At 34.7% G+C, this 23,067-nt stretch overlaps 1 protein-coding gene and 1 long non-coding RNA gene across 6 annotated transcripts in view; one reads left to right on the forward strand and one right to left on the reverse strand.

Annotated features, from left to right (window-relative positions):
* The window catches only part of LOC102167692, a 120,896-nt gene that overhangs the window by 83,799 nt on the left and 14,030 nt on the right, over positions 1-23,067 (forward strand). The gene's annotated exons all lie outside the window — the stretch shown is intronic.
* Positions 1-23,067, reverse strand: part of PTPN12 (protein tyrosine phosphatase, non-receptor type 12) — an 83,056-nt gene that overhangs the window by 37,411 nt on the left and 22,578 nt on the right. For all 5 annotated transcript variants that reach the window (XM_021102557.1, XM_021102555.1, XM_021102556.1 and 2 more), the window contains exons 2-5: positions 8,530-8,638; positions 6,583-6,659; positions 5,158-5,253; positions 3,859-3,897 (exon numbers count right to left, since the gene is read on the reverse strand). In XM_021102557.1, coding sequence (XP_020958216.1) covers positions 3,859-3,897; positions 5,158-5,253; positions 6,583-6,659; positions 8,530-8,638 — 321 coding nt within the window. The remainder of the gene's footprint in view (positions 1-3,858; positions 3,898-5,157; positions 5,254-6,582; positions 6,660-8,529; positions 8,639-23,067) is intronic.

The following is a 23,067-nucleotide window of genomic DNA, read 5'->3' on the forward strand; positions in this document are numbered from 1 at the left end:
ACCTGGGAGTTTCTGTAAAAAAAAAAAAAAAAAAAAAGTACCTGGGAGTTTCTGTTGTAGTGCAGCAGAAACGGATCTAACTAGTATCCATAAGGATTCGGGTTGGATCCCTTGCCTCAGTCAGTGGGTTGGGGATCTGGTGTGCTGTGAGATGTGGTGCAAGTCGCAGACACAGCTCGGATCCCACCATTGCTGCGACTGTGGCTGGCAGCTGCAACTCCAATTTGACTCCTAGCCTGGGAACTTCCATATGCCGCAAGTGCAGCCCTAAAAAAACAAAACAAAACAAAACAAAAAAAACAAAAGTACCTGGCAAAAGGCAGTCCATTTGGTATAAATGGTAGCCAGGCAAGTTTTAATGCTTGTATAATGACAGTCTCTATAATACCTGGCTGAATTCTCATTAAGCATAAAATTTGTGGCATAGTGGAAAGAGTACTCAACTTGGTATCAAAATATTTTTAAAAACTGTGTGGCAAGTAGTTTATTGCAAAGTAAACAGTGAAGTAATTAGAAGCTTAGTTAGACCTAAATGTAAAATCAGTGCTACAAACGCACTGACAAAAATAGTATTTAACAACCTTTATCTCAAGAAATGTAGCAAATGGTCATGTAGCTTTTTAAAAACATATTAACACATATAGGCACACATTTTCAGATTCCTTTTCATTCTAGCTTTTTATAAGATAGAGTATAGTTCCCTGCATTATACAGTAAGTCCTTGTTGTTTACCTATTTTATATATTGTAGTGTGGATATGTTAATCCCAAATGCTTAATTGTATCTCCCCACCCCTCTTATCCCCTTTTGTAACCATAATTTATTTTCTGTCTTTGAGTCTGTTTCTGTTTTGTAAATAAGTTCATTTACATAATTTTGTTAGATTCCACATATAAGTGGTATCATATAATATGTCTTTCTCTGACTTGTTTCACTTAATATGATACCCTCAAGGTCCATCCATGTTGCTGCATTTAAATGCCATTATTTCATTTTTATGGCTGAGAAATATTCCACTATATATGTGTGTGTGTGTGTATGTTTTTCACTCATTCATCTGTCGATAGACATTTGTTATTTCCATCTTCTGGCTATTTTAAATAATGCTGCTAGGAACATCCGGGTGCATGTATCTTTTCAAATTAAGAGTTTTCTCTGGATATATGCCCAAGAGTAGGACTGCTGGGTCATATGGTAACTCTACTTTTAGTTTTTAAGGAAACCTCCATATTGTTCTCCATAGTACACTATTCTTGCTGCACTATTCTTGTAACCAATAAAATTTGTAGCAGCAGTGGAAAGAGCACTCCATTCAGTATCAGAAGAATTTTGTAAGTACCAATTTTACTGTTTTATTGACCTGCAGTTCCTTTACTGTAAAAATGCAAACAATAATCCTTATATGACTGTTTCAAATACTGAATAGGAGTATATTTCTAAAGTTCTACAGATGGTAAAAACACTGTACAAGAATAATACATTATTTAAACTATCCATTTTTTTAAATTTTAAAATATAAAGTGTAATCAGTTTCCCCTCTTATTTTCCCATTTCAACAGGTGAGTAGTAGAATATTCAGTTTTCATTGGTTTCCACTATCAAATCCAATCATTTTAGAAACTTAAGGCAATGAAAGCCTAACTTTATAGAAAATCCAGTGATTCTAAAGCAAGAAATTATGTAATTTTATCAAGATCCAATAAAGTGAAAGCCTTTAAGCAACAATCTAGCATTTAAAATAAAACTTTTGGCAGTGGGGGAGTTCCCATCATGGCTCAGTGGTTAACGAATCCAACTAGGAACCATGAAGTTGCGGTTTGGATCCCTGGCCTCGCTCAGTGGGTTAAGGATCCAGCGTTGCTGTGAGCTCTGATGTAGACTGAAGATGTGGCTCGATCTGGCGTTGCTGTGGCTCTGGCGAAGGCCAGAGGCTATAGCTCCGATTCGACCCCTAGCCTGGGAACCTCCATATGCCGTGGGTGTGGCCCTAGAAAATACGAAAAGAAAAAAAAAAAAAAAAAAAAACCCCAAAACTTTTGGCAGTGGGAAATATATCAGTTCTTACTAAATTCTTATAGGTCAAATACAGTAAGTGGATTTATTACTTACAGGCAGGAATTAACTGCTGACAATGCTGCTCTCAGAGCAACAAAGTAGAACTGCCTAGTATGTTAGTTTAGCTTAGAATAAGTACTATTAGTATTTTAGAAGGCTTAAAGCCACAAACCTGATTTCCCAGTAGAAGTTTACAGAAAATGAGAAATTTAAACTTTTTTTTTTCTTTTTAGGGCTACACCACAGCATATGGAAATTCCCAGTCTAGGGGTCAAATCAGGGCCCTAGCTGCCAGCCTACACCACAGGCACAGCAACGCAGGATCTGAGCCATGTCTGCAACTACACCACAGCTCACGGCAACCCCGGGTCCTTAACCCACTGAGTGGGTCCAGGGATTGAACCCGAATCATCATGGTTACTAGTCAGGTTCATCACCGCTAAGCCAGAACAGGAACTCCAATTTAAATTGCTTTGAAGGTTTTTTTCCCTGATCTTATCTAGTAAAGTTTTAACATCTTAAAACAGACAGAAATTAAGTTTATAGGAGATTAATTTAGTAAGAAGTGAAAGCTTATGACTAATATGCCCCTCATTTAGATGAGCAGTAACTGAGGACTTCATTGCTATTTATAATTCAAATATGAACTAATTTCAACTGATACCAAAAATTAAGTTAAACATCATACATGCATAACCTATAGTAATTTATCACTATAAATTTTAAGGTCACATTTTAAGTCAAAATCAATCAAAGTCAAGGTTATCAAATAAATTCATAGCCCTAACCGACAATTTACTACGAACAAAACACTATGAATAAAAATAGGAAGATGAAATTTAAACTTCCTAATACAATAGATTAATTAATAATAATGGTACTAAAATACATACTGATAATACTTAAACAGATAATTTAATTACTTAACAGTTTCTCAGTTTGTACATTTCTTAATCTTAGACTGCTCATTTTCTGTCCAATATTAATATATCTACTATTGGTAAATGATGTGGTTGGGAGGAATGACAAAAATTACTCGTAAAAGTATGGTTTTCTAGTGACTTATATATCGTAACAGCTCACAAAACTAAAAGATGTACTGTCTTGCTCTATGCAACATGTTCCTTTGATGAAAAAATTTTTTAAATTTCTTTATTAGAGATTAGCTGATTTACGGTGTTAAGCCTCTTGGCTGAAAATTTTAATGAGAATTTTTACAACTTCAAAATGATTTTTACTTTAATAAACCATATTTGTATAAGGAAACTTCAAATCATTACATAATTTGTTTGTCATATTTCTAGAAGGCCACACTCAAGTCTTATTTAGTATTTTTCTATGTAAATATATAATCATCTCCAAAAATTAAGACCTAGGAATTGATGCTGTAGGAGAATTTTAAAACTAGTATTTGTATAGTTTTTAACCAATGTTAAAATTTTTCTTGTCCTTACTTTGGAGATAGCATTACAAAATTATTTAATTCATTTTACCTGCTCAATTTTATTCAGTCCATAAATAGTTTGTACTAAAACACCATTAAATATTTGAAGATTACTAAGTGTACAAAATCTATTAAGTATATCATAAAATGTACTTATAAAATAAAAAAGTTTATGTGCTTAGGGATACTTTGTTCCTTTTGATGAAATACAAACAATGGCAAAGTACAAAAAAAGGAAAGAATTAACTATTTTAACAACTTGAGCTCACAATATAATAAAAGCCCAGAAATACATATCCCTAGAAATGAAGTGATAAAAACACTCCACAATTATTTTAAGTGTGAATAGGTATACATACCCTTCCCATCTCAAATTCACGACAGGCCATTACAATGATCTAAAAAGAAGTGAGGGTGAGATAAGATTAAGAATATATTAGTTAAAGAAAATTTTACTTTTTCAATAAAATACACATTTCTAGAGTTTTTTTTTTTTTTTTGAGTAAAGGTATATCTAGTCTATCAAAAAAAGGTAGGTTTGATATTAAAAATAGGAGTTAAAGAAATGATCAAAATCATACCTTCTGGAGTTCCCATCGTGGCGCAGTGGTTAATGAATCCGACTATGAACCATGAGGTTGCGGGTTCGGTCCCTGCCCTTGCTCAGTGGGTTAAGGATCCGGCGTTGCCATGTACTGTGGTGTAGGTTGCAGACATGGCTCGGATCCCACGTCGCTGTGGCTCTGGCGTAGGCCGGTAGCTACAGCTCTGATTCGACCCCTAGCCTGGGAACCTCCATATGCCACGGGAGCGGCCCAAGAAATAGCAAAAAGACAAAAAAAAAAAAAAAAAAAAAAAATCATACCTTCTAAAGAAGGACTAACTAAATGGCAGCAAATTAAATTTTATGAATCTTATAGATTTGCTTCTGTCTTTTGAAATTATATTAAAATAACACATTTAGGATATTTACCCAATAAAATAGCACTATTAAATATCATAAATATATTTGATAAAATTATCTAAAGATTGAATGTATTTAACTATCTTTTTTTTTTTCTTTTTAAGGCCACACCTGTGGCATATGGAAGTTCCCAGGCTAGGGGTTGAATAGGATCTGCAGCTGCCGGCCTACACCACAGCAACACCAACACCAGAACTGAGCTGTGTCTGCGACCTACATCACACCACAGCTCATTGTAACACTAGATCCTTAACCCACTGAAGGAGGCCAGGTAACAAACGTGCATCCTCATGGATACTAGTCAAAGTCATTAACTGCTGAGCCACAACAGGAACTCCCCCATCCCAATATTTTTTAATATAATATTTCAAACATACAGCAAACTTATTGTATAGCCACCATCTATACCCTACCATTAATTTCATAATACTTTTTTTCCAATCACATAGCTATCCCTCTACCCATCTATCAATCCTTCTTATTTGGTGGTTGTCTTATTAGTTACTAAAGATAAGATTTGAAATGTTTTTTTATAAATAAAAAAAAAACATTATCACACTCTATTCTTAAAATATTTCAACAAATTTTTCAAAATTTAATGAGAAATCCTAGATATGTTTCTTTTTAGTAAACAGTAGCTGTAAGTATAATATCACTATAGCTAAAAAGTCATATGATTACATGTAATACTTACTACAACATTGTACTCCCATATCATCCTCCAAAAATCTATTACAGTATTTGCTAAAGGTCCTTGGGTTGCCACATATGCTTTTGGTCCATAAACACCCTAAAATAGTTAAAAACAAATTTCATATTCATTATGATAACCAAAAATATTTCCTTGCCTAAATTTTATTAGTAATAGCATTATTTTCACCTAAACTATTTCCAAATGATTTTTCTTTCATAGCATGTAAAAGCATGATAAAATATATTCCTTTCACTTCAGCTTTTGGTGAAATGTTATTACTTTTGTGTATTTATTAGACAGGGTGCACAGAATTTATAATTAATTCTCCTCAGGCTAATTTTAAAATTATTATTTACCTAGGAATTAAAAACAGAAGCCCTAACATCTAGTCAGTAAAACTAACTCTAGAAGAAATATAAAAGCATGCTTTAATTCTAAAAAATAACACTAGAACTACCTACTAGTTCTTTCTTAGCTAGATACTCCCATATCTGCCTTTAATTATTCAACTTAAAGTTTATTAAACACCTCATATATACATTTCTAATAGTTAGCAGAATATACCAAACAAGATAGTGGACTAAAATACTAAACTAGCACATAACTGAATCATACAATGAGTTAGTGTTATTAAGGGCAATTAAAAACTAGAACTCTTAACAAATGTCCTAATAAAAGAATATAAACCTCATTACATCTGAAAGAATGAAGTACCTATGTATTAATTTTCACTTAGCCTATTAGTTTTGGGTTTTGCAATAATTGTAGTAAAACTGACTTTTTGGAAAGAAATTTTATTTGAAACCATAACTATTCATAACTATTAATTTAACATAGATAATATATTAAAATATGTATAAATACCATATATAAAAAACTAAAACCATAAATGAATAAAAACTATTAATAGTTATTTATTTACTTAAGCAGCAGTTTGAATCTGTCTCTCTATTGGTAACTGTGTAAAAACTTGACTGCTTTAGATCAAAGAGTATCCAAAAAAGGTTATCTCTAAAGATTACATTCAATCTTGCATTTTGGCTGTCACTCGAAACCTAGTAAAAACTGCCAAAAGTTTTTAATCTAAATTTATATTCTATAATTTTATATCAGTATTACCCAGTAATTCTAGCCTGAGTAATTTAAGATAAGAAGATTTAGAAATCAGTATTTATAAGCCTTCAGTGTAAAAGAAACAAAAATAGAAAACTTTATATCCACTGACATAAAACTAAGCAAAAATCTTTATCTTCATGAATAAGGAAGCTATAAGGAAAGCATATAAAAATATGTCATGGCTGTGATTTTACTTTTACTTCTTTTGCTGTTGGTATCATGTTTAGGCAATTTAAAAAATTTTAATAAGACTAGTATGGAGGAAGAACTGAATAGGGCAGCGAAATACCACTTAAAGTTAATACATACCTTAATAAAATTTGCATTGATATAGTCTGAATCTTGAGAAGGAGTCTTTAAAGTCAACTTAACTCGGCTGTGATCAACTACAAGGAAATAAACGGATTTCGTGAATTATGTTTTCTTGGCAGATAAATTTTTTTCTAATGAACTATAAAATAATTTACTTTGAAAAACAATGAAAATTGACTCTAGTTACCAGCAGGGCAATTTGTAACATAGTGACAGTAACTAAGTCTGATTGTGAAGCTGTGTTTTAAAGTTAGAATCAGGATAATCTCAGGTGCTCTTTTAAAATACAAATTCCTGGAGTTCTCTTGTGGTGCAGTGGGTTAAGGATCTGGCACTGTCACTGCAGCAGCTTGGGTCACTCCGTGGCACAGGTGTGATTGGTGACCTGGGAACTTTCATACTGTTCTCCACAGTGGCTGCACCAATTTACATTCCCATCAGCAGTGTACAAGGGTTCCCTTTTCTTACAATGGGTAAATTTTATGCTATATAAATTATAAAATTGTTTTTAAAATACTGTACCTGCAAGCACTGGACATGGTAAATACACAAAGGAAACTGACAACTTACATTATTCTTATGACAGTAAGAAGACATATATCCCTAAACACCATACTTTCAATATAATTTTCCAAATTAAAATGACTAGAAATTTATTGGTAACTGACTTATCAAAGCTGAAATAACTTAAAGGGCAAAGGCACTGCTACTCGGCCTATAGCCCAGTGATAAGGAGCTTAAGCTCTAGAGCAAGGGCTCTCAAACTCAGCCCTTTTCAAATTTTGGCCTTCGATAATTCTTTGTTGTGGGGAGGCTGTAGCCTCTGTATTGTTTAGTGTAGCAGATACTTATCTTCTACCCACTAGATGCCAGTAGCAGCCTGCTCATTCCACATCCTAGTTAGGACAACCAAACCATCTCCAGACAATGGTAAATATCCCTGCAGGAGCAAAAGCACCCCAGATGAGAACAAATGCTCTGGATACAAACTGCCTGGGTTTAAGTTCTCATCTGCCCTACTAGTTGCATGACAAGCTATTTAATTTTTGCTTTTTAAAATAGGGACACTTAGGAGTTCCCACTGTGACACAAGGTGATTAGCAGCATCTCTGTAGCAACAGGACACAGGTTTGATCCCTGGCCGGGCACAGTGGGTTAAAGGATCTCATGTTGCCGCAGCTATGGTGTAGGTTGCAACTCTGGCCTGGATCTGATCCCTGGCATAGGAACTCCATAAGCCACAGGGAGACCCAAAAAAGAGAAAAAAATAAACCAAAAAACCCAAACAAATACAATGGGAACACTTAAATATGTATGCTTTTAAAGGCACTTTAAAGGCATTTTACTGGAAAACTATACTATTTAAGAATTTATTATTATTATTATTATTATTATTATTATTATTATTAGAATATAATGCTATCAGTCTTATGCATCACTTCAGAGATACATTTTTAGACCACTAAGAACAGTAGACACACAGGCATGAATCATGGCTCATTTTTAATACATAATTAATCAATTAAGGTTCTTACTGTGAACACACAATAGATAAGAGTTAATATTTTTAGCATTTCATAAAATTCATTCAATTATACTTATTGAATCATCGGTCTATATTATTTCATTTTAACAAAATAACTTCTTTGAACAGAGAGTCCACAAAAGGTATTTTTACTTGGATTTTGAAGTATTTAAAAATAAGTACCAGAGTAACTATGATACTTAAATAATAATAATGATAAGGCAAGTACAACAACAAAAACTACTGCCAGTAGGAAAGGCAAGCACGATCACAAATTATTTTTTTATAGTGTACCTTGAAAGAGAGGTTAATTACTACCTTCCTAACAACCAAATTCATTTGGAAAATAAAGGTAGTTTAGGCTACGAAACTGTTAATTAGCATTTCCATTTGTTCCGTTAGTGGCATTTCAAACTTACATGGCAGTATGTCCTTATATCTGTTTTTTTTAACGTTTTCTTCTTTTTCTCCAGTGGCTGTGGGATATATCTTTTCTGTTCTATATTTAGTTGACAATCTTCTTAATCGCTTACAATCGAAAAAAAAAGAAAAAAAAAAGAAAATTCAAGTTTAGAAAAATACTATTACTTCAAAATTTTAATGAAAATTTATTTATTTATTTATTTATTTTTTAATGAAAATTTAAATGATAGACAGCTCTTCACTGAATTTTACTAACCCCAATTCCTCACAGCCCATTCTCCTCACAACTCATTTTCCTGTTTTTCTACATTGACAATATCTTCCTACCCCTCAATATTAACCCTAATAATTTCTTTTTCAGTACAAGTATAAATATAAGATTAACATTCCAAGTAGTAGTAAAAGAAATGGGACCCCAGAATAAAAGTAATTTGATTTAAAGAAGTCATTAATAAGCTGAGTCAGAATATTTAACTTAGGGTCCCAAAACTCAAATTTAAAAATCATGCCTAAAAGATTATGTACACATTTCTTTATTCCTTCTCTCAATAAACCTTAAACACCCATGATGTGCCAGTCTCCTTCCAAGGCATAAGCTAATAATTACTTATAAGACACTGCAAAATAAAGTTCTTTCATATTGAATTGGATTTACCCAACAAAGACCAATTCTGCTTATTCACTGCATTACAGAAGTGGTTTGTGAGTTAGTGACAAATTCTTACCACATATGGCAGTAGGGATGTTCTTAGGGCTGGAATATTTCTGCATGTCAGTAATACACTTCCTGCTTTCAGAAGCACTGAAAGTCAGCATTGTGAATTGTTTAAATTCACTACTCAACTACACTGCTGAAATTTAATTTCAAAGGAGCCTGCTTTCATCTAGGCTTAAAGACATATTGAAGGCATATTCAACAAATTATTAAATATAAATGAAAAAGCAGTTTGGTAACATTTAACTTTTTCACCATGGTTTTATTCTTGCTCATTCTGATGCTGATAATTAACAACTAAAAATATTATGTCTCTATTTTTTAAAAAATCACAGATTTTATTTAACTTATGTAACTTTAATTCAAGATTCTTATTCTCATTATGACATACTTTAACATACTGCACTTGAAATAATCTTACTATTCTATTACCTATAGAATAGTAAGCATGTTGTTTTTCTCTGAAAAACTACTGAACTTTATCATCACAATCTCAGAGACCTAAATCAGCAATATATACTCCTGCACTGGCACAATGTCAAAGCAAAATTCACATTTATGATGCTATTTCCTGTGGTAATAAAAATTCTCAAAGTATGTAACTGTATTGGGGGGAAAATTATATCTGAAAAATAACTGGGAGTTGCCGTTGTGGCTCAGAGGTTAACGAATCCGACTAGGAACCATGAGGTTGTGGGTTCGATCCCTGGCCTTGCTCAGTGGGTTAAGGATACGGCATTGACATGAGCTGTGGGGTAGATCAAAGACGCGGCTCGGGTCCCAGGTTGCTGTGGCTGTGGTGTAGGTCGGTGGCTACAGCTTGATTAGACCCCTAGCTTGGGAACCTCCATATGCCGAGGGAGCGGCCCAAGAAATGGCAAGAAGACAAAAAAAAAAAAAAAAAAAAAAAAAAAAAAGGAAATTGGCTGTTGGTGAGGGTGTGGGAAAACCAGAACATTAATGCAATGCTGGTAGAACATGAGCACAACTCCTAAGGAGGGTAATTTGGCAATTATAAATACACATAACCCCTCATCCCAGGCTGCACTTCTACAAATACATTCTTTAGGTAAATGGCTCACACTCATAAAATGATATAAACAGAGTTATTTATCATGGAATTGTTTATAACAGCAAAAGACTGCAAACAATTATTATTGTTTTGGAAAAGACTATAGTAAAGGATTGGCTAAAATGATTTGTTTCATTTTATACAAATATGATACAGTTGAAAGAAATGAGGAAGGCTCTTGATATACAGTGATATGAAAAGATCTCGGTAAGTACACGTGTAAAAAAGCAGAAAACAATAGTGTATATAATACACTACTGTTGGTATCAAAAAGAAAAAGTTCCCGTCGTGGCGCAGTGGTTAACGAATCCGACTAGGAACCATGAGGTTGCGGGTTCGGTCCCTGCCCTTGCTCAGTGGGTTAACGATCCGGCATTGCCGTGAGCTGTCGGGTAGGTTGCAGACGCGGCTCGGATCCTGCGTTGCTGTGGCTCTGGCGTAGGCCGGTGGCTACAGCTCCGATTCGACCCCTAGCCTGGGAACCTCCATATGCCGTGGGAGCGGCCCAAAGAAATAGCAAAAAGACCAAAAAAAAAAAAAAAAAAAGAAAAAATGTGTTTGTACTTAGAAATTTTCATATCGCTAAGAGCCACTAATCTATGATGTAGTATAAATAAAACAACGGTGATCCATTAAACATAAACTGTTTTGTACATTTAAAAAAATTGACATCATAAAAATTCTACCCAAATGTAGAATTAAAAAGACATCCTCAAATAGGAACTGACTTTCTAACAAAAAAGGTCAGCTTTATAGTCTGCTGCTTGAATTAAAATTCTTGATCTGACACTCTCTTGCTTTATGATACTGAACATATTTAAACGGTGGCTCACTCTCTGAGACATGAGCATAATACCTAGTCTCAGCAAAGAGCCTGGCACAAAAAAATGGGCTCAAAGAATGTTAACTATTACCATTAAGTCAATTAATGAAACTTTTTAAATGTTATTTGCTACTAAAATTTCTTTCTTTTTTAGATCAGAGATCAAAAGGAGTCACATATTCTAGACCAATTTGTTTGCCTGAGAGTATTAAATATTATAAAGCATCCTTCATTCATACTGCCAAATTTGAGCATGCTTCATAAGCACCTAGAGGGCTTGTTAAAAGGAGGAATGCAGGGTCCTACCCTCAGAGTTTCTTCTGCTCAGTAGGTCTGGGGTACAGCCTGAGAATTTGTATTTTTAATATGGGATGCTGCTGCTGCTGCTGCTGGAGGCTGTGCTTTAAGAATCACTGGTTGTAAGGTATGTTCAAGAGACAGGAGTATTGTGATCAATTGCATGGAGGAATGGAAACAGATTTTCAAAAACTCTTAGGTTCCTCTGTATTTTATTTCAGTGGTAGCACTGAAAATTTTTGGAAAGTTGATGATTTTTCTTGGGAGGAGGAGGACGGATTAGGAATAAAGAAGGAAAATGTAATTATCAAGTAGCAAAAAAAGGGACAGGGAGGAGATCGTTGTTCAAAAGCAAGTGAAAGCAAAAAAATATGCACCGGCTATCACCAAAAAGTATTTAAATACAGGAATTTAAAGGTTTTGAGGTTAGATTCTAGATAAACGTGGGAGGTACAGCAAACCAAAACTTCCCCAAATTTCTTAAAACATCGGAGTACAATACTATATGGACTTGGTAGCCCTTGACATCAGCAGTATAAAACTGATAAACCAAACGAAACAACATAAAAGATGCTTTCAAGATTCAGCTTTTAAAAATTCTCAGGATAGCCATCTTTCTGGGTCTTGATGCTTTTTCTTTGCATTTTAGTGGTCATTCCACTCACACACCTCCAAGTCGTATACATCTTTTAAGCCCAAGCTTATTCAGAGTTTCTTTCTTTTGTCATGCAAAAATAATCTTCCCTTCTGAATTCTTTTTTGGACTTTATATGTACTCGTAAAACACCATTTCCTTCTCTTTATGATAAATATATAAAGAGAATTCCTTTACTAAACTCTGAGTACAAGACTACTGTCAGATTAATATTGTAATACCCTGCATCCCTGGAGCGTAATTAATGCTTATATGTTAAATAAACTAATCTTAGAATTTGAATGCTGCCCCAAACAAAAGAAGACAGTTTTGTTCTTTTAATACGACATCAAATTTTATGTCCCAATAATGCGTGAAAGAGAGGTAGCACACCAAAGTTCATTTAACTAAATGAAATGCAAAGTACCTACATGTATTTCATTTCACTTCCTGACCACCATTTCCATTGTCTCTAGTGAAGCCGTCTCTATGAAATTGAGAAACATGCCACAAAAATACTAAAGAACATTATTCTTAAGTATGGTATTATGTGACAGTTTGTATGCGAACAGCGGCGAACTAAACACTAACAAAATCATTCATTTATCAAGTTACAAATAATTAAATTACAATGAAGCAAGAAAGCACTTGAAATCACTCTTCTAACTGGGCAAAAATATACCTAAATTTGTAGATTCAATTAACAGCCTTTGTCATGTGTGGCTTTTTTTTTTTTTTTAACTAAGCAAACAAAAAAGCCTTTAAGAAAGACATTTTCAGTTGAGTCTACCTTAAAAGTCTTGAGAAAGTCACATTAACACACTTCTTATATAATTCCAGTCTTATCTCAGAGTTACTATGCTAAAGCAACTCTGATCATTTTAACTGAAGCCTCACACTTAAAAATCCTCCAAAGGGTCTATCACCTCCAAGATAAGCTATCAATTCCTAGTTTAATTTTAACATATTTTGAAAGCTGCCTGTCCAATTTCCCAGCTTCTTTTTATAACTCTCTCTTACTCAGAGTATGATGTTCAGTCATACGGATTTATTACCACCACCAGCATCAGCAACACCACCACCACCAGCCTGACCAGCAACCCTCCACCCCTCATCATCACAGTTTGACAATTTTTACTCTTGCTGGTGAGGAAGACTCTGGCTAAAGTGTTACTTCCTTTCTGAAGTCTTTCCCTCCTAATTGCTCCCAGTTCCCAGCACTGAGTTGTCAATAACATATTGCTCTCTCAACACTTGTATTTTGGCTAATGTCTCATCTATTATACTATAAAACTGAAGGGAGAGACTGGACTTTCTTATTGTACTTTATAGCCAGTGCAATGTGAATCACACTAAATGGGTGATTTTAAGAATTGTTTAATTAGCCTTCTCAGACAAGTCACAGAGATGTCTCTAATAGATTAGAATTTTTGATGCAAACAAAAATGGAGTTTAATATCCACTGTTGTAAAGTTCCAAACAAATTACTTTCTCTTTATTTCTTAAAAACATAAACATTTTATCCTCCTAATCCTAAATCAATAAACTGATTCTCAAAGGCCTCTAAGTCACATGCAATACAACTATCCTCTTTAAAAGTATCCAGTGGTGTGTCAAGATTTGGTTCTTTAAAAGTTTCCTTATTTATCTAAGGACCAAAGCTAATGAGAGGGTGTTTGTGAAGCTTGTTGAATCTCTCTAGAAAAATAAGCAACTATCTACTTGATTGTCCATTAGGTGTCTCATAGGCATCACAAACATGTCTAAAAAGCACCAACATTCAGGAGCTGCCCAAGCCTAAAAACTGGAGATCATCTTGATTCCTACCTTTACCTCCCCTCATCCCCAACATTAAATCAATCCATAAGCAAGCTGTATTAGCTCCACATCTAAAATTTATCTAAGTCTCTTCATATTCACTGAAAGGACTTAGAATTCAGACTACAGATAGACAAGAATAAGTACTTAATTGTTGGCTGGATTTTCAATCAGGACAACAAAGAAAACAAATTGACAGGAGTTCATGAGGATGCGGGTTTGATCCCTGGCCTCACTTGATGGGTCAGGGATCTGGTGTTGCCGTGAGCTGTGGTGTAGGTCGCACATGTAGCTCAGATCCCGTATTGCTGTGGCTGTGGTGTGGGCTGGCAGCTATAGCTCCGATTCGACTCCTAGCCTAGAAACTTCCATATGCCTTGGGTACGGCTCCAAAAATATATATTAAAAAAGAAAAAAGGAAACAAATTGAAAGAAAAGTAACAGCTAAAATGAAATTAAGCTAAGTCAATTTTGGGCATAAGATGGGATATGAATAAATACTGGAACTCAAGCTTTCTCATACTGTTACTAGGCCACATACTACTGCCCCAAATTCTCCAATGTCATTAACACTTAAAAAACAATATGAGTTTCATAAAACACTAATTTTAGTAAATATGCACACAAGAATACAAATCTTGGAGTTCCCTGGTGGCTCAGCCAGTTAAGAATCCAGCATTGTCAGTGCTGTGGCTTGGGTTTGATCCCTGACCCAGGAACTTCCATATACCACAGGAAACTGGGCAAAAAAAACAAAACAAAACAAACAAACAAAAAAATGCAAAAACAACAATGTGTCTTAAAGTGAAATAAAATGGAATGGCTTTAAGATTAAGAATTACACTGTAGCAAAATATAAGAATACCTAAAAAGTACTGCTTTTGCCACTGTTCTGAAAAAGTTCTGAAGCAATTACTGGAAAATCAATCTGAATTTTAAAAGTCAGGGGGCTTGGCACATAGTTATCGCCCAATAATAACTGTTAAATGAATAAATTCATTAAGCCGGAAATATTTAAATGTTATCAGTCACAAATGCCAATCATAATATTACTAAATTAACCCAACCATTAAGTTGGATGATAAGACAAAATATACTTTTTTAAAAAACCCAAATACAAAGTAACAAGAAGTAGTAAAATCAGAAATTTTAAAAAATCAGAGCATAATTTCCACCAAAAATATACTATCTCTAACTGGCTATTCTTAAATCTTTACAAACATATTTACATAAAAATATGTATGCTACTAATAGTAACTGTTATATACAACGAATATAACTAAAGGGTCTTTGAACTATGCAACTGCAACATTGACCTGTAGTTAAAAAAATATTCATCTCTGCCTTTCAAAATTCATCTTCCCATCTTTACTCACAATTTACCTACTGAATGACAGACTAACTTACCTGCCATTCTTTTTCAGAAATGCATAGCTATGCCTTCTCACTAAAGCTAAATCAGAGCAGATGCTAAAAGAACATAACTTTGAAGTAAATACGAGCCAATCTAACAGATCTTTTGGTAACATAATTTTACTCTTTGTTCACAATGATTTTGATACTTCAGTTATTTTCCTAGTAGTCTACCAAGCAAACTCCTGGCTTCTTTCTAGTTCAGTATAGACATCGTCTTGCTGAAACATTTCCTGAGAATAGTACTGGCACCCAACCTCATCTTCCACTTCCTCTCATATTGCTTCCTCATCTCTACCCACAGCACTTTACATTAACCTCTAACCTTGGACATATCCCAATGTACAATAATTACTTACATGTACACATATACCATCCCTGATAGACTATAAGTTCCCTAAAGATGCAAACTATATCTTCTTATTCTATCCATACCAGTGACTACCACGGGTACAGCAAGTCAAGGTTTTCTCTTTAGGTTTTCTCAGGTGGTAATGTTCAGAGGAAATGATGCAAATCAGAACTGACCGTAAACTTACGAAATTATTTTCTCTCCCAGCACTTCACAATGAGACAGCTTTGCTAGGTCCATCAACTACTCGCAAAGGAGATCACCTTTATAATCCTCCCTGTATGGATGCAGCAATAGATCTTAATCTTGAGAATTTGTTTTTAAACAAAACGTTGTATTCTATATTTAAAAATAATCAATATGGCAAAGCATAAAGACTAAAAGGAAAAAAGGTCCAAAAAAAAAAAAAATCCACCACAAGCCTAATTTTTTGCATACTCTATACAATAAGCAAATGCTCTCCCCTTCTTAAAGGAAAGGATCCTGTTTTCTGGTTGGAAAAACATCTATAATGCTTTCTCAAGATCAAAAATAAGTTAAAAAAAAAAAAGATGTGATTCAAGTTTACCCTCTCCCTAGGAGTTCCTGCTGTGGTGCAATGGTTAAGAATCCAACTGCAGCAGCTCGGGTCACTGTGGAGGTACAGATTTAATTCCTGGCCTAGCATAGTGAGTTAAAGGATCCAGCATTGCCAAAGTTGCAGCTCAGATTCAATCCCTGGCCAGGGAACTTCCATATGCCATGGGTGTGGCCACTAAAAAAAAAAAAAAAAAAAAAAAAGTTTATCCTCTTCCTACCACTAAGCTATATTTTTTATGGGGAAAAGTAGAATCCTACTTAAATTAAGAGGACAATATATTTGTTTATATAGCAAATAAAAAAATGTGTTCCCAGATTTATTTCATTTTTATTTGTTTCTATTCACAAAGCCCTCATCTTCACTTCCATCTGTTTCTTCATCATCCTTTACCTAATGCCCCTCTAACCATTTAACTCATGCAACCAATGGTTCCACATTTTCCAGGTCAACCTCACTTCAAATATTTTGTTCCACTGTCCCCACAGCAAATTGCTCAAAAATTCCAAAATCAGAGTATTACTACTATGGCTTCTGACTATGCCACCTTTTATCTAGTTATATCTCTTTAGTCTCCACTGAGAAATACTCAGCCAAGCTCAGACTCAAAGTATTCCAAAGCAATTCATCACTGTCATTATTGCAAAATATATAACATAATTACAATTACTCATATAGTAAGAGTATAATGTCTCTTATAGTAAAAGTAAGAATACTGAGTCCCAGGTTTAACACATTAGTTCACAAAAACATCAACTGTCCACCTAAGTAAAACAAAAAAGACCCTTCAAATTAATAGCATGGATGCAGAATTCATATTTTTATCTTTGCAAAAAACAGCACAGGAAGAGACACCATTGCAATTTAAGAACAATTCATATCTACCACTTAACAAAAATAATTCTTTTTTGATAGGCCAGACTGCTGAAAAGCTATGGTCAACAGGCCAAACTTTTTTATTATCATTATTATTATTATTATTATTATAGTTGATTTACAATGTTCTGTCAATTTCTGTTGTACAGCTAAGTGAACCACTCATACATATATGTACATTCCTTTTCTCATATTACCTTCTATCATATTCTATCACAAGTTATTAGATATAGTTTCCTGTGCTATCCACTAGGACCTCACTGCTTGTCCACTCCAAATGCAATAGTTTGTATCCAATAACCCCAAACTCCCAGTCCATCTCATTCCCTCCCCCTTGGCAACCACATAGAGGATCTATGTCCATGAGTTTGTTGCTGCTGTTCTGCAGATAGGTTCATTTGTGCCATATTTTTTTTTTTTTTTTTTGTCTTTTTGCCATTTCTTGGCTGTTCCTGTGGCATATGGAGGTTCCCAGGCTAGGGGTCTAATCGGAGCCGTAGCTGCCAGCCTATGCCAGAGCCACAGCAACGCGAGATCCGAGCCACGTCTGCGACCTATACCACAGCTCACGGCATTGCCATATGGTTAACCCACTGAGCGAGGGCAGGGATCGAACCCGCAACCTCATGGTTCCTAGTTGGATTCGTTAACCACTGCGCCATGATAGGAACTCCTGTGCCATATTTTTGATTCCACATATAAGTGATATCATATGATATTTGTCTTTCTCTTTCTGACTTCACCTAGTATGGGAATCTCTAGTTCCATCCATGTTGCCGCAAATGGCATTATCTTGTTCTTTTTTATGGCTGAGTAGTACATGGAACACAACATGGAAATATATGACTGGATCACATATATATGTATATATGTATCACATATATGTATATATATACACTGTACTGTATGTATTTACATACGTATGTACATACGTAAATATATGACTGGATCATATATATGTGCATATATGTATCGTATATATGTATATATACTGTACTGTATATATACACACATGTGTGTATACATATACATACGTATATATACACACATATATATGTGTGTGTGTGTGTGTGTGTATATATATATATATGTACTATACTGTAATAAAAAAAAGAAAGTGGGGGAGACCAAGTAGAGGTAAAGTCTATTTAGGTTGCCAAACTTTTGTTTGTAAAATTAAGTTTTAAATTTTTAATAGAGAAAACAGTTTGGCAGTTCCTCAAAAGTCTAAATATAAAGTTACCATATGACCCAGTGATTCCACTCCTAGGTATATACCCAAGGGAACTGAAAACATGTCCATACAGAAACTTTACACAGATGCTCAGAGCAGCATTATCCGTTAAGTCAAAAAGTAGAAATAACCCAAATGTCCATCAACTGATGGATGAATAAACCAAATGTAGTCTAGTCATATAATGGAATATTACTTACAAATAATAAGGAATAAAGGAATAAAAGTACTGACACATGCTCAACAGATGAGTCTTGAAACCATAATGCTAAGTGAAAGAAGTCAGACACAAAAAGCACATATTGCATGGTTCCATTTATGTGAAATGTCAAGTAGGCAAATCTATAACGTCAGAAAGTACTTGTGGTTTCCAGGGTGTTGGGTGAGGGGAAATAAAGTAGGACTGGTAATGGGTCTGGTTTTTTTTTTTCCCCTGCAGTGATGAAAATGTTCTGAAATTATATAGTGATGATTTCTTGCAAAAAATATTTCATTCTGGCATTATTACAGACTTGATCTCAAAAGGCCAGATCACACTGCTATGAAGATATGTGCACCCCAAGTCACCAAAGGCATGATTTTGTTTTCAAAAATCTCCATAATGATAAGCAGTATTCCTCTTTCATATATCATACAAAATCAAACAAGGAGCCAAACTTCAATCATGATAAAAACTAGGACCCACCTACATACAATTAACAAGATCCTTGCAATATTTTAAATAAAAACAAACTTATGGTATAGAGAAACTATATAAAATAACTTACAAATATAATCTAGAATGGTTTCTTAGTTTAAAAAAAAAGACATTTTAGAACACTTGAATCAAAATAAGTCAAGATTTTAAATAAAAAATGTGACATTTTGACAACTTTCAAAACCATGGTCAGTTACTGAAGAGAATTTACTAATGCTTCCTATAGCAGACACTTTCCTGAGATAAGCAGAACATATGTCAATCTACATAGCAATCTTGGAGGAAAAATGATCAATAACTGAAACTTCAAATGATTATAAAAATTATTAATTAAACTGGAATTATGAACCCACATTAACTATCCTGAGAGCTTTTACTTTGAAAATGAATCAGAAAACTTAAGTTTTGTCTTATTATAATTATTAAACTTTTATAAATTGACTGTCCTTTTCATGCTAAAGATGAATATACAGAAACACTATATAAGAACTCCTACAACTCAGCAACAATAAAACAATTTAAAAATGGGCAAAGGGGAATTCCCATTGCAGCCCGACTAGTATCCATGAGGATGCAGGTTTGATCCCTGGCCTTGCTCAGTAGGTTAAGGAGCTGGCACTGACACAGCTGTGGCATGGGCTGGCATCTGCCATTCCAATTTGACCCCTAGTCTGGGGAACTTCCATATGCCACAGGTGCAGCCCTAAAAAGAAGTTTAAAAAATAGGCAAAGGACTTAAGTAGATACTTCTCAAAAAATATGTACATGTGGTCAATAAGTATATGCTACCATCACTAATCAGCAGGAAAATGCAAATCAAAGCCACAATGAGATATCACTTCACACACACTGCAATGGCTACCATCCAAAAAACCAAAACCAAAACCAAAAGCAAACAAAAAAACCAAGAGGTGTTGGTGAGAATGTGGAGAAATTGGAATCTCTGTCCACTATTGGTAGAACTGTAAAATGGCACAGCCACTGTGGAAAACAGTATGGTCTTTCCTCAAAAAATTAAAACTTAAATCCAGCAAATCCAATTCTGAGTATATACTTAAAAGAATGGAAAGCAGGCTCTTAAACAGGTATGTGTGCACTCTTGTTCACAGCAATATTCACAATAACCAAGAAGTAGAAGCAACCCAATTGTCCATCGACAGACTAACAGATTAAAAAAATGCGGTGTGTACATATACATATATAATGTAATACATATTACATATATTACATATATATATATTACTATTAAGCCTTAAAAAGGAAGGAAATTCTGACACATGCTGAGACATGGATGAAACTTGAAAATATGCTCAGTGAAATAATCCAGCCACAATAAATTATATTATTCCACTTAAATGAGGTACAAAGACTAGTCAAAGCCATAGAGATACAAAGCAGAATGGTAGTTGCCAGGGGCTAAGGAGAAGGAGGAGAATGGAAGTTGTTTAATGGGTGTAGAGTTTTGGTTTTCCAAGATGAAAAGAACTCTACAGATTGGCTGTACAACAATATGAATGTATTTAGTACTACTAAACTGTACAGTTATAAATGGTTAAGATGGTAAGTTTTATGTTATTTGCATTTTACCAGAATTAAAACTTTTTTTAAAATAAAGGGAAAGAAACCCTTTGTAGTTGTATGCAGTTATTAAATGCGCTAACCAGTATGGGAAGAGGGACCAGCTAATTGTTGTTAAGATCCATTAAAATGTTTCTGATTATCAGGTCACACAATATTCACATGACATTAGACAGTCTGCTCCACTCATGAATTAACTGTTATGATTTTTTTTTTAAATCTACTTTCTCAATTTCCTGCAATATTAGATCTGGATACTTGTAATCAGAGAAAAAAGTAAGATTCGGTTATCACCTTCATGAAGATGACTGGTGTTATATAATTTTTGCTAACCTACTCTATGTGTCAGGCTTTCTTTTGGGTGGTAGATAGAGTGGTGAACAGGACAAAATCCCTGTCCTCGTGTAGCATACATCCAAAAGTAGATCCCAGTCACATGAAATTTATCTTCTATCCATCATTTGTTTACAGGTTTTATCCCATCACTACCATCACTGCTGCCACTCAAGATTATAATTCCCTCTGCCAGAAATAATCTTTTATATTTTTCCTTATTCCTCCACAGTGCCTAGTCTTCCGTGTATCACATATTCAATAAAGCACAGCAAGATTTTTTAGACATAATGGGCAGTGATAACCATATTTAGAACATCACGCAGTCAATGAATTGGCACCCTATTTCCATTTATAACATATGGCACCCTATTACATTTATAACATATGCAGTTCATTAAGTTCAGATAATATAGTTTGTATAAGTAGAGAGTATACTTTTAAAAATGCTACTTGATATCTGATCTTTGTGGTTTACCACCATAATGACATAAGAAACTGAAAAAAATGAAGTGTATTTTTAAATAATTTATTTAAAGTAGTAACCCCCTTGTCCTAAGTAACATAACTAGAGACACTTTGTTTTTGATTTGCCTACAATGTCACCAAGGAAAGCATTCAATCTTTTATCACCAGGGAGGAAATATGAAGAATAAGTGGGTGCTAATACACACATATAAACACCCATCAGCGTATTCTTAGAGATGAGCTACATGTGTGCCTATGTTTATATATACATATAATTTAAATATGTAGTTATTAAATTTAGAGTTTTAAAAATTATACAAGCGATACGTGCATATGCTAACACATTCAAACTAAACTGACAAATCGTGCCATGGGTTCCTAAGACCACCTCTGGTTCAGTGATAACACGAGAATGACCTGCATAACTATATTTATAGTCATATTCACATCTACGATTTATTACAGCTAAAGGATACAAAGGAAAAGGTGCATGAGGCTAAGTCCAGAAGAAACTAGGCACAAGCGTTCAAGAGTCCTCTCTTAATGGAGTTATGCAGGATGTACTTAAGCCCTCCAACAGTGAGTGCCCTCCCACAATGAGTTATGACAACACCTGTGAAATGCTGTCTACCTGGGGAGCTCATTAGAGACAAGGTGCCCAAGTTTTTATTGGTGGCTGGTCATACAGGCACTCTCTGCCTTAGCAAGAGCAAAATTTCCAGAGTTCCAGAAGGAAAGCAGGTGTTTAACAAAAACTGTATTTGTACAATAAAAGCACAATGGACCATTCTTATCATGGAATTACGGAAGCCCTCCCAAAGGTCCAGGTTCCCAGACACCAGAAAAGGCCAATCTTGCAAGCAGGTCTTCCTTGGACTGCTATGTTAACTTTTTCTGTATACAATTATAAAGTGAAAAAGTAACCTCCTCTCCTCCATATCCCTCTCCTCTGAAGTGGCCTCTTTATTAATATATATTTTATATGTTGTTTCACAGAAATCACTGTAACTAATACACTGGACAACTGTGTTAAGCAAATATGCGAATATTTTAAAGAAAAAAAATTTAGAAGTTAACATGCTGGGTCAAATAGTATACACTCACCAGTGCTACCAGAAGTGGCCAAACTGCATTCCAAAAACGCTGCATCAATTTACCTTCCTATCAACAGATCTGGAATGCTAGTTTTCTATATCCTTGCCAATATTTGCTATTATCAATTTCTACATTTTTTCTTTTTAGGGCCACACCTGCAGCATATGGAAGGTCCTAGGCTAGGGGTAGAATCAGAGCTGTAGTTGCCAGCCTAACCACAGCCACTGCAACGTGGGATCTGAGCTGTGTCTGCGACCTACACCACAGCTCAGAGCAACTCTGGAACCTTAACCCATTAAGCAAGGCCAGGGATCGAACCTGTGTCCTCATGGATACTAGTCGTGTTCATTACATGAGCCACAGTGGTAACTTCTATTATCAATTTTTTTTTTTTTTTTTTTTTTTTGTCTTTTTGCTATTTCTTTGGGCCGCTCTGCGGCATATGGAGGTTCCCAGGCTAGGGGCTGAATCGGAGCTGTAGCCACCGGCCTACACCAGAGCCACAGCAATGCGGGATCCGAGCCACATCTGCAACCTACACCACAGCTCACG

Source organism: Sus scrofa, chromosome 9 (genome assembly GCF_000003025.6).
Source record: "Sus scrofa isolate TJ Tabasco breed Duroc chromosome 9, Sscrofa11.1, whole genome shotgun sequence".
NCBI lineage: Eukaryota > Metazoa > Chordata > Mammalia > Artiodactyla > Suidae > Sus > Sus scrofa.